The following is a 12,802-nucleotide window of genomic DNA, read 5'->3' as shown; positions in this document are numbered from 1 at the left end:
AAATGAGGTACTTTTCTAATATGATTTGGAAACAGCATAACAGTGACTCAAAGTCAGAGACATGAAAATTGCCTATGAATCTTCACACAAAGCAATTATTACCAGATAACCAGGAAATTATATCTAACAACTTAGATCCTAACATGAAAGATCCTACTTACTTAGGTATTTTAATAGTATTTAATTACATTATAGGAATTTGTAGTTAAGGTGTAAGACATTTTTTCCCACTTAAAATAATAAGAAAAATACTCCCATTGGTGTGATGCTGGAAAAAGTATATTTTATATTAAATATCTGTTAATCCTCTATTTACATCTTTAAAATTTGCCATTTACATGATTATATCAATTGTACCAGAATTTCTCAATACTTACTTTTTCTTCTCAACCTCCTTCTTCTTCTTGTAAGTTTCCAAATAAGAGAGAAAGCCTGTGATAGTTGAATTTCTCTACCTATATACATTGCTTAACATAATGTCTTCCAATTCCATTTGTTTTCCCATAAATATAGAATTTCTTTCTTCTTTATGACTGAATAATATTTCATTATGTACATATACCTCATTTAAAAAATTCATTCACCTGATGATGAGCACTTGGGAAGACTCTTGGCTTTGTATAAATAAAGCCACAATAAAAATTGGTATGAAGGTAACTCTACAACTTCATTTCATTCAGATATATGCTAAAGAGTAGTACAGCTGGATCATTTGGCATTGAACTATTTTTTTGAGAACCAGATGTTATTTTTCATGAGAGCCAAACTTATTATTTTAATACTTACCACTATGTTTAACTATACTCTGAAATACCCTGTGTTGCACTGTAATGAGAACAAGGGTATTTCAAGCTATATTAAAATGAAAATGCAGACTTAGACTGAGAGTATAAAACACTTCTAAGTACTAATCCCCAAACAGAGCAGGCATCATTGTATTTAAAAATAGAACAAAAGTAAGAAGGTAAACATCATTGTTTAAGAAGGGGATTTCAGAATTATATGGCTTCCATACTAACCCTCTTCCCCTTCTTCCACCTCCTTGCTGAAATTGGTAAATGTTTCTGAAGCTGATACTTCATAAGGAAGGGCCTAAGCATTCTATATTTAAGAAACATTGACAATGATGCCTGTTAAAAGAATAAAAATGTCTTTACTATCAACCTTGGATGGTCTGATCTTAAAGACTGAATTTCATTAAATCAATTTCCATAATAGGTACTTATTCACAATTGATGCATGTTTTTAATTACTCTAGATTCATTTCAAAGACTTGGCTAGAACCAGAGCTACATGATTAAATACAGTATAAAAGAAAATAACCAAAAACATAAAATAAAATTGCAAAGCACAGTACAATTTTCAGAGAATGGGTAGATTGCTTAGGAAATAGGAAAAAAACAAGACTAGCAGGCCTCATTCACACCAGCAGCTGGGATAACTGCTAGTATGAGCTCTTACTGACTACCCAAGAGATGCTGAGAGACTGATGTGTTACTTCATTTGGTTTTCACGATAATCTGTAAGATATTTTTCTCACTTGTATAGATGAGGTTTAAATGGGTATTTAACTAGTAGTTTGGAGAGCTGCATTTGGAACTTGGGACTGTGATTCTGTGGACTGTATTTTTAACCATTATCTTAACGCATCATAGATCAGTACTCTGGCTGGATGGAAGTACTGAGTACTTAACGGGGATAAGATGAAGGAGCTTAGTTTGTTAAAGCTGTGCGAATAAGCAAGTCAAGTCTTAAAATTTAAGCTTTAAACTCAATAATGAAAGAGAACTTCTACTAAAGTATATCCCCCATTCATAGTCTAGATCTGTAGTTGTAGCCCAACAAAACTTTTGTGTAAATTCCTCTCTGGTGATGACTGATTTTGAAACTAAGGTGACACCATTTTTAAATAGATAAGGGGAATAACAGTCCGCAAGAATGACGTGAGTAGGATCACATTATCAGACAGAATTCAAAAGGGAATAAAAACAAGCAGGACTGCATAGGAATAGTACCCACTGAAATGATCAATTTATTAACTATTCCATACCTGATCCTTAAAAATGTAATATTTTAATCATGTGTCAAGCATATGGAAGCACTTCTTTCAGGTCTCCAAATATACCACTGCCTCAATTAACTGAGACAGAATAGATAAGAAGAGTGTCAATGAAAATATAATATGTAGTGAAATTTGTCCTTGAGTTTACTGTCAGAGATTCCTGTAACTGGCACTTGAGACACTCTCATTTTTTAAAACTAAATTTTAATAATGTTTTCTAAGCTTTGTATTCTAAAAAGTTCTTCTAATTTACTGCCTCCAGGGATTTAGTTCTTCTCTTTTTTATGCTTTTTTGTTTACAAGCTTTTGCTCTTATTGGAAGGGTAAACTCTAAAAATTATTTATGGGTGTTTCTAATTTCACTGTTACCCAAGTCAAATACTAAACTTAAAGCAATCCCTTTAGAATAGTTTTATTAATAAATTACTTCATTTTCCAAATACTAGTCCGTGTGCATGGGGTCTTACCATGGTCACATTTTAGTTATATATGTCATGATTAAACAGAATATGCATTAGCTTATTACTATAGTGGAATAGTAATTTTACTTAATACTACATACTTGGAAAATAGTAACATAAAAAAACAATTATATGGGTATTAATTGTTAGAATACAGTAACATCTTATGGATGTACATTCTTCATACAGATATTTTCCTCAGGCAAGGAAATTGTATATTGTATATTTCAGATCATTTCTTTATACACAAAATCTTTAAAATATGTGTATAAAATGAAATACTTTTGACTGAGGTGTCATTGATAGATCACTTCCATTTGTTTTTGCCAAAAAGCAGCAACAAGGCTTTATCTGAACACTTTCATGGAATGTGTATGCCTGTTTTTCCTATGCATTACAGGAAAAGGAAAAACTAATCATGTAAAAAAAGATTCTGAAAAGTTTTTCTTGTATGATTTGTGTTTCCTTCATGACTACCTTTCCCTTTTTTTCTGCAGTCGGTTTACTTAAGAGTTTTTTCTCAGCAAGAGAAACAATAAGAGAGGTAAATAGGGAACCTACATCCTGGGAACAAATCTTTACTCCTCACACTTCAGATAGAGCCCTAATATCCAGAATNGAAAAAAAAAACAAGGGAGAGAATTAAACAACAGCAGATGGGGTAGAGAGGGAAGATGAGAGGGAAGGGGAGGGGGGATAGTAGGGGATAGGAAAGGTAGCAGAATACAACAGTCACTAATATGGTATATGTAAAAATGTGGATGTGTAACCGATGTGATTCTGCAACTTGTATTTGGGGTAAAAAATGGGAGTTCATAACCCACTTGAATCAAATGTATGGAAGATGATATGTCATGAGCTTTGTAATGTTTTGAACAACCAATTTAAAAAAATAAATAAATAAAAAAAGAGTCAGATACAGCCAGTGCACATCTACCTTTGCTGGTTATAAATTGTAAAATATTTGGCAAATAAAGGGTTGATTAAAACTCAATCTTTCCTTAGGATTTTATGTGTTTTGAAATACTTGAAAGGTCAAATGCACAAATATCTTACATTTAGTCAGAACTTTTTCTTAATTAGGTGCTTTTTGGTTAATCAAATAAATGAATTTGATTCTAGTTTAGTAAATGTGTTATTTGATATTGTGGACACTTTCATCAGATTTCACTTGAATCAAGAAAGGTAACACCTGTGGGTTTCCTCACAAAAGACTCTTTTGTTAAATGGACTCCTGCAGGCCATGAGGCAATTACATTTGCTGCTTGTACTTTAAAAAGAGGCACTTTAGACTTCAGTAAACATAGCTGAGAACTAGTAGCTGGATTCTTTTGTCCAGTCCTAAGATTACGTTTTATCATAGGTCAGGAAGTAAACCTCTGACTCAGAAATGGAAAAATCAAATCATTTAGGTGTTTAATGTTTTAAATTTTAGCTCTAAAGTTAGCTATATCTGAGACAACAGGAAAATTCAGATTTAAGCAAAAGTGAAAACAATTTCTCTGGCATTCATTGAAAACATTCATATATTCTTATTCAGACATGCATTTATTCAAAATGACATGGTAGATTTATAAGTTGTAAATAACAATTTTTGATTATAAGTAACATGAACAAAAGACACAGAATTAGGAATTTCCCTTTTGAGCCCTTTGCAAAACACGTATTTATTGTAGTGCATTTTAGCCTAGTTACAGCTTTTTAAAAAGAACATTTTAATGTACCATCCTGTTCTGTTCAAATTTTATTATAATATTGCTATGCAGTTCTCCTTTTTTTCTTATCTAGCTTGAATTTTCAACTTAATCTAACAGACAAGCTAGAAGGGAAAAGTTTTCTTTTGTTCCTGGCATTACTTTATATAAGTCACCAGTTTTGCACTTCAGACTTAAGCCAAAAACTTTATTTTGTTTTGTGTATGAAAAATTGAGTTCTCTACTAGACTGATATTTTAGAGATTTAGTGAAGATATTGCTAACTGTAGTCATGTACTTTTTCTTTACTAAGAAGCAAAGCCTAGTATATGGATGGATTGGAAATTAGGTCACTCTCTTTCCATACTACCAGAGAGCGAAAAGAAAGAAAATTCCATAAAGTTCCTCCTAGCTTTCTATTACATTATGATGAGAAATATTCCCGTGTCCCTTTTTAAAAAAATACAGGTATCATTGAAAAGGTTAAGCATTTTAAGATACACGTATCTGTGTGTGTTGTTTGTATGTATACACTTTAAATTGTACAAATATGTACTATATCATAAAAATGTAAATTTTGTAACATAAATTATTTTTATCTTTATACCCAGTGTCTTTCAACTTAATTGACTGCATCATAGACATATTTCCATATATTTGATTTTGTTTTTTAATCACTGTCTGTTGTATCAATGAACTACATTCAACTTCTGCCTAATGAAGAACATTTACACTATTGCTATTTTGAGGTGTAGACAGTACTATAATGAATTTGCTTCTTAGTACACAGTTGCATACTGAGTTTGGCATTTGGTAGGGAAAGGTAAAACAAAACCTGTAGGAAGTAGAAATGCCAAAGCACATTTCACATCAAAAAGTTTAGTCTTCAGCAAAATGATTCTTTTTTACATATTATAAAGTAAGCTTTTTTTTTTTTAAGGCTTTAAAAATTAGGTAATTTAAACACCTACTTGTGGTAATGACAGACTATCTGGTGATGAACTTGCCCTCCTGCTCCATAGAAAACTGGATGATGTCTGTGGAACAAATATTTCCCATACATTGCACAGTAGGTAGTATGATGCTGTGATCCCTGAGAGAAAAAGATGAAGTACCCATAAACTTGCCCCAACTTCTATCTGAAAGTAGTTTTCCAATCACAGTGCAAACAGAGGAAATTAAGTCAAAGCACACATGTAATTGTTCAGTTGAGGAGACAGAGATAATGAGGACCAGGGATCCTTAAGTGGTTAAAATTTATAGATCAGACTACCAGGGCTGATCAGAGCTACAAAAAAATCTCCACAGCTCTACACTGATATTCCATGGTTTGGGGCTGAATACTAAATTGTACTTGCCTCTGATAAAATTTGAGACTACCAACCTATAAACCTTACATTCCCAGAACTCACACAGGCCTGAAATATATTTGAGTTCTCACCAGCTATTGATTGTTGATAGGTAAGAATTCAGTAAAGACCCTAGGAGGATGATTCCTTAATAGTACAGCTAAATGAGACACAATCTAACAAACTTAAAAATCAGGGTTGAGGGGAACATAAGACAACAAAATCCACTCAACTAGTGAATGTTTAGCTAAATCACAAATTACTATGTGAAGAAGCAGGAAAATGCAACTCTTATCCAGAAGTTAATCAATTAAATAGACCCATAAATGACAGAGATGATGGAATTAGCAGATAAGCATTGTAAAACACCAGTTCTAAAACTTTCAAGGATATAGAGGAAAAAGATGAAACAATCAGGAAAGATGGTAAATATAAGATAGAACCAAATGAAATTATTGCAGCTTGAGAATACATTATTAGATGGTCTTTACAGCAGATTAGAAACTGCAAAAGAAAAGATATTTGAAGATAGAAATGAAAATTATACGAACTGAAGGAAGGAAAGCGTATAGGGAAAAAATGAATAGCCTAGGTAACTCATAGTATTAAAACAGATGGACAAATATGTTGTGGAAATTCTAAGGTAGTGGGTGAAAACAAGGTAATCTATATTTTCCCCCCACATTTGAACAAAACTATAAACTAGAAATCAAAGAAGTTTAAAGCCAGGCACAGTGGTACACTCCTCTATCCCAGCTCCTGGGAGGCTGAGACAGGAGGATCACAAGTTTGGGACCAAACCTGGGCAATCTCAAAACTAAAAGGGCCAGGGATGTAGCTTAGTGGCATTGGCCTAGCATGTGCAAGGCCCTAGGTTTAATCTTCAGTGAAAGGTTAGGAGGGAGGGAAGAAAGGAAAAAGGGAAAACAAGTTCAGGTAAAAATATATGCAAAAAAAAATCAAACCAGGGAACATCATGATCAAATTGCAGAGAGGGGCAGGGGGCACAACACTATAAGACTTGAGAACAAGGAATCTCTACTGTCTATCCTCATAAATACAGAAAGAAGACAATGAATTGATGCATGGGAGAAAATAACTTTCAATCTAGAATTCCATATCCCGTGAAAATATCTCTGAAAAATAGGATGAAGGAAAGGTATTTTCACAGAAAAATTCCAGAGAATTTTTAAGGCAGGTAAGAAATTCATTGCCAGCAAATAGCTGTACATTATAAGAAATGTTAAAGGATGTTCCTCAAACTGAAAGGCAATGATAGGAGATGGAAGTTTCAAGTCATAACACAATAGAGAACACCAGAAATACTAATGCTAAATGTCTGGTTAAATATAAGGGTTTTTTTCTTACTATGCTAGGGTTGAACCCTGGTCCTTGCATATGCTAGGCAAGTGTTCTACCTACTGAGCCACATTGCTGGCCCTTTCGTTTTGTTTTCACATGAACTTAATGCTTGGCTAGTTAGACCTCATCACACTGAAATCATACGCAACTTTTTTTTTTCTTTTTCTTTCCTTTTTTTTTTTTGTGGTGCTGGATATAAAACCTCGAGGTCTTGTGTAACTGCTCTACTACTAAGCCATATCCCAGCCTGTTTTTGTCTCTAAATTCTTTAAATACTGTTTTAAACAAACAACAGTGATAATTTATTGTGGGACTTGTAACATGGGTAGAAGCAAAAATGTTTGGCAAGTAGAGCGCAAACACCAGGGATATACATAGGGATGAAATTATAGTCATTGCTATTGTCCATGGGGGATTGGTTCTAGAACCTCCCACAGACATGAAAATCTTTGGATGGTCTTTGTGAAATAAAGTGTTGTATCTGCATATAACCTACATGTTTTCTTCCTTAAACTTTAAGTGATTCCTACATTATGATACCTACTATTATTTAAGTGCAATGTCAATCGTTATGCTGTATTGCTTAGGGAATGACAAGGAAAAAAATTCAGTATATGTTTGGTATAGATGCAGATTTTTTTCCCAAAATATTTTCAACGTCCAATTGGTTGAATCCACATATGCAGAACTCTGGATACAGAGGACCAACTGTATATTGTAAAATCCTTATATCTTACATGAAGCAATACGATATGTGGAGGTAATGACACCTCATGTGAAAGTGGACTGTGATTAAAGATTTGTACTGTTCTAAACCCTAGAGCAGTAACTTCAGAAATAAGATGCATATTCTGCCAACAGAAGAAATAAAATGGAATTCAAAATATACCCAATCAAAAAGAAAGAATGAGTTTAGGAACAAAAACCAGATTCAATGGATACCTCACAAAATAGAGCTTATATGTATACATAAAGCTAAAACTAAATCTTGTAGAAGAAATGTAGTGTATTCACAAATTGGGAGCAAGTAAAGATTTCTTAGGACACCAAAATATGGAAGATAATAGGAAAAGGATTATGAATTGGCCCTCAGAAACATTAAAAATGTTTATTTATCAAAAAAGTCATTTAAGGTGCTAGGGTTACAGCTAAGTGATAGAGCACTTGCCTAGCATGTGTGAAGCACTGGGTTCAATCCTGAGCACTATGTAAAAATAAATAAATAAAATAAAGGTACTGTGTCCAGCTATAACAAAAAAGTCATTTAAGAAATAAATTCAGACTGGGAGGAAATATTTGCAGTTACTGTCCTAGGACTTGTATCCATGGTTTTATAAGGAACTCTTACAACAAGATGATAAATAACTCACTTTTAAAATGGCCAAAATATTTTAATGCACTTTACAATTGATGCACTAATAAGCATAAAAAAGTGCTTATCAGAGAGGTGCAAATTAATACCACAGGTAATACCTTTTGTCTACTAGAATAGCAAAAAAAATTTTAAATCACCACAGAGATGCAACAACAGGAATACAGCCAAACATTGCTTTAGGGAATATAAAATAATATGATTTTGGAAAAGTTTCATAGTTTCTTTTAAGGTAAAACTTATATATGCTAATAACCCAGAAATTATACCTATTTACTGAAAAGAAATAGACTTGTATGTGCATGTTCATAGGGCTTTATTTATAACAACCCCCAATTACAAACAACCACCAACAACACTGAAGTTTGCAGTGGAGTACTATTCAGCTGTAAAAGAGCCAATGACAGACACATTCGGCCTGGATTAATCATAAAATCTTGCCGAGTGAAAGAAGCCTGACACAATATATATAGTTTGCAAGTCCATTTAATGGAATTCAGAAATATGCAAATTAGTCTCTAATATCAAAGAAGTCTAGTTGTCTGAGCCTGGGTGTGGAGTTGGGAAGCTAACTACAAAGGAACAGAAGGAAACATTTTGATATAATAGAAACATTCTGTATCTTCTTCCCAATGAGGTGGTAGTTACCTGGGTGTGTACATATTGTTTTCAAATTTAAAATGGGGTGCATTTTACTGTATATAAAAGTGTACTTGTGTGAAATTGACTCTTAAAGTGAAAGCATACACTCTTCTCCCTAGTGCCCAAAAGTTATATATTTCAAAAGTAGGATGATTTCAAACATGATGAATTTGCTACACTAGACCATAATTGAAAAGTCACCAAAAGTGACTACTATGATTTTTAAAGATCTGCATTTGGGTGTTTTCCTATTTAAAGAGAAGTGTTTTTTTGTTGTTGTTTTTTGTTTTTTTAATGTGTTTTTTTTTTACTTTTAAATTTTAATTTGCTACATATGACAGCAGAATGCATTATAATTCATATTGCACATATAGAGCACAATTTTTCATATCTCTGGTTGTACGCAAAGTAGAGTCACACCATTCGTGAGTATAAAATCATGGCATTTGCAGGTAAATGGATGCTTGGAGAATATAATGCTAAGTGAAGTTAGCCAGTCCCCCCAAAATGCAATCTCTTTTATCAAAACCAATTGAAATAGTGAAAATAAATGGAGTTGGAGAATATAATGCTAAGTGAAGTTAGCCAGTCCCCAAAAACCAAATACCAAATGTTTTCTCTGACTTAAAGATGCTGATTCATAATGTGGTTGGGGTGGGGGTATGGGAGAATTAGATGAACTCTAGATAGGGCAAAGGGGAGGGAGGAATGGGGAGGTGGTATGGGGGTAGTAAAGAGAAATTCTTGTTAGATGAAAGGTAATATCAGTGATCAGGTTGTTTTCTTGTTCTTGGTTTGTGTACTTAACATGAAGTGTTAAGTCCATGAGATGTATTATTCCTTTACTATAAATGGAGGCATGGTGTTGTAGTACCATGTATGAGCTTCAGAGGAGCAGGATATATCATGTCACATATTTGAACCTATTTCTTCTATAAAACATCAGGAACAGCATTTCACAGGTTGTTTTAAGGATCCAATAAAATTAACTAAAAAATCCACATATGGATGCTGATTTTACTCCTCCTCCCCTTGGTACCAACCCTGGCAATTAAGGACTAGATATAGAGAGCATGGGTCACTTTCCTCCCCAAGGTTCCTGGTGATAAGTTCTGGGCTTCTTTCAGAAGATTCCTGTATTATTAATCTTACTGAGGTACTTCAGTATTTTATTTCAATAATTTAAAAGAAACTTACCATAACTATCACAAAAGTAATCTTGGGTTTTATGCATGGTAGGCAAGTGCTTTACTACTGAGCTACATTCCAGCCCCTTACATCAACAGAAATTTAAAATATTCTAAACCATGTACAACGCGTCTTTCAGGATACATTCCAAAAGGATATTTAAATATAAAAAATGAACCATGAAAATCTTCCTAACTATGATTCAAAATCCAGAAGTCATAAAAGCAGAGATTAATAAGACAAATGACAAACTGGGAATAAGTATTTGTCATTTTTATCTCAAAGGGCTAATCTTCATAATATTTTAAGAGCTCCTTTGAAAGGAGGAAAGAGATCATCAACCCAATAGACAGAGGGCAGAAGACATGCAAAGAGAGATCATAGAAAAGGAATTCTATACATGGCTTTTAAACACATGAAGAGATTCAGCCTCATTCATAATAAGACAAAAGCAAATGAACACACAAAGGTACCATTTTTTTACAATCTGGTTGGCAAAAATTTAATAATTTTTGGTATTATGAAAGTAATGATAATGAAAGTAATACTCAAAATAATTAAAATCATGACATTACTACCTATTGACCTAATTTCTCATAAAATAGTGAAGACTTAGACAAAAACCAAGCAAGTAAAAAGATCATAATCCATGGCCTCAAGCAAGGCTGACTACATGATTTATACCCTAAATAATCAAGAGAATTTTGTATAGGCAGATAAGTTTGGGGAAAACTTCAGGGAGAGATCAATGTATAAACCATGGATCCTGGTTTATGGTCAGAGGGATAGAAATCTCCTTAGATTTTTGGCATGTTGTCTTATTAGTATGTGGAATGTTTTTCTTTTGCTATAATAGTGCCCCTTTTTTATTCATACCTATCACGTATTTTTAAAACTCAGGAACAAGCATCTTGAGCAATTATGGAAATTTAAACACAAAAAAATCCTCACCTTATGTCTTTTCCCAGTTTAATACTTGAGAATGTTGGTTATGTATGGCTTTTCCAACTTCACTATTTTGTTTTCATTTTATATTCATTTTTCTTCTTGATCAATCTTAATGTTTCTCTGTATTTGTCTATTTTATTGAATTGGTAGGAACTAATCTTGCTTATTGGCCCTAGGATTTGTAAGTTTCATTAATAAAAATGAGTGATCTTAGACTCTGATTTTTTTTTATCATTTTGATGTATATATTTCCAATCTGGCTTTTGTACACATAAATACACTTGGGTTTTCTCTGATATTCTTTTAGTAAACATATCCACTTTTACAAAATAGATTTAACATTTCAGTGTTAAATGTGAAGTGCTGCATGCAAATTATTAAAGGTTTCTGGGCAAATACTCGTATCTGATACATGCCATTTCGGAATCAGAATCTCTTTAAAGTAAAATTAAAATTTCATGCTTGCGTAATTTTTTTTTCCAAAATATGATTCATCATTCTAAAAAATGCAGTCTCTTTTATCAAAAACAATTGAAATAGTGAAAATAAATTCCTTCCCAATAGATCATTTTCTGGTGAATGATTAAATTTTCTTGGGTAACAAAAACTATAAAATAACAGCTTGGCAAAGGCAATTTTAAAGACTGTTTCTAGAGAGTAATTTTTTAAGTTTAAATTGAACAGATAATAGTAAATGGTAGGCAAATATCTCATATTGCAGAAGGCATTTTTTTAAGTAATGTATTTTGTTCTAACTATATGGATCATCATTGAATAAAAATTCAAACTTATTTAATACCAGTTAATACTCAGAACATATGAGAGAGTTTTTTCATTTAGTAGAAGGTCACCATCATTCATTTTACGACTGATGATTTTATAATAGGTCCTTCTGGTTCTTGATGGTCATTATCAAAGTATAATGCATTGAAGATATGGCCTGTACAAAAGCAGAACAGGGATCTTAATTAGAATTCTGACAAGCCCACTCCAATAAAATGATGAGATTATTTGTAATTGATGTCACAATCAATTACCATTTAGTTCATCATGAGCATTCTAATAGGTCTGGCCTTGGTATTGGCCCCAGGATGTTGCTGAGTGAGTGGCTGCCCTGCTTATGCTGTTATTGAGACAGGAGGGCACATTTTCAGTCAGTATCCTAATGACCTCTTTTGAAGTCTATTAAATTAATGACCCTGTCACAGTTTTGATCTCTTGTAACCTCAGTTTGGGGTTTGTATAACAAATTACTGTTTGAGAACAGTATGATTATAAAAAAGACAGGTCTTTTAAAAAATTGGAACCTTTGGTATTTATTTTATTGTGTAGGAAATAATAGAAGCAAAAATGCAACTTAGGATTTGTATGTATTTTAAAAGAAACTTTAGGATATTTCTCCCTATTCCAAATGACATACTTCTTAATGATAGTACCTAAATTAGATTTTATTGTTTCTCAAGGGGCTGCTGCTCTTATTCTGTCATTCTAGGTGCCAACAGGTCATGTTTGGTTAGAAGGTGATAATTTACAGAATTCTACAGATTCCAGGTATTATGGACCTATTCCATATGGACTAATAAGAGGACGAATCTTCTTTAAGGTACAGTTTTGTGCTTAAAATGTTTACTGTATTCTCTAAACTGTATTCTCTGCATTTCCCCAAAATGAACCTTTGAAATCTTCAAGATGTCAGTGGATTTAACTGTTGCAGTAACTACATT

At 32.9% G+C, this 12,802-nt stretch overlaps 1 protein-coding gene across 5 annotated transcripts in view; it reads left to right on the top strand.

Annotated features, from left to right (window-relative positions):
• The window catches only part of Immp1l (inner mitochondrial membrane peptidase subunit 1), a 78,215-nt gene that overhangs the window by 64,501 nt on the left and 912 nt on the right, over positions 1-12,802 (top strand). For all 5 annotated transcript variants that reach the window (XM_048788544.1, XM_015477735.2, XM_048788546.1 and 2 more), the window contains one exon: positions 12,571-12,681. In XM_048788544.1, the coding sequence (XP_048644501.1) occupies positions 12,571-12,681 (111 nt within the window). The remainder of the gene's footprint in view (positions 1-12,570; positions 12,682-12,802) is intronic.

Source organism: Marmota marmota, unplaced genomic scaffold (assembly GCF_001458135.2).
Source record: "Marmota marmota marmota unplaced genomic scaffold, marMar, whole genome shotgun sequence".
NCBI classification, from domain to species: domain Eukaryota; kingdom Metazoa; phylum Chordata; class Mammalia; order Rodentia; family Sciuridae; genus Marmota; species Marmota marmota.
The sequence above is the reverse complement of the archived record's forward strand: the minus strand, read 5'-3'. Positions and strand labels throughout refer to the sequence as shown.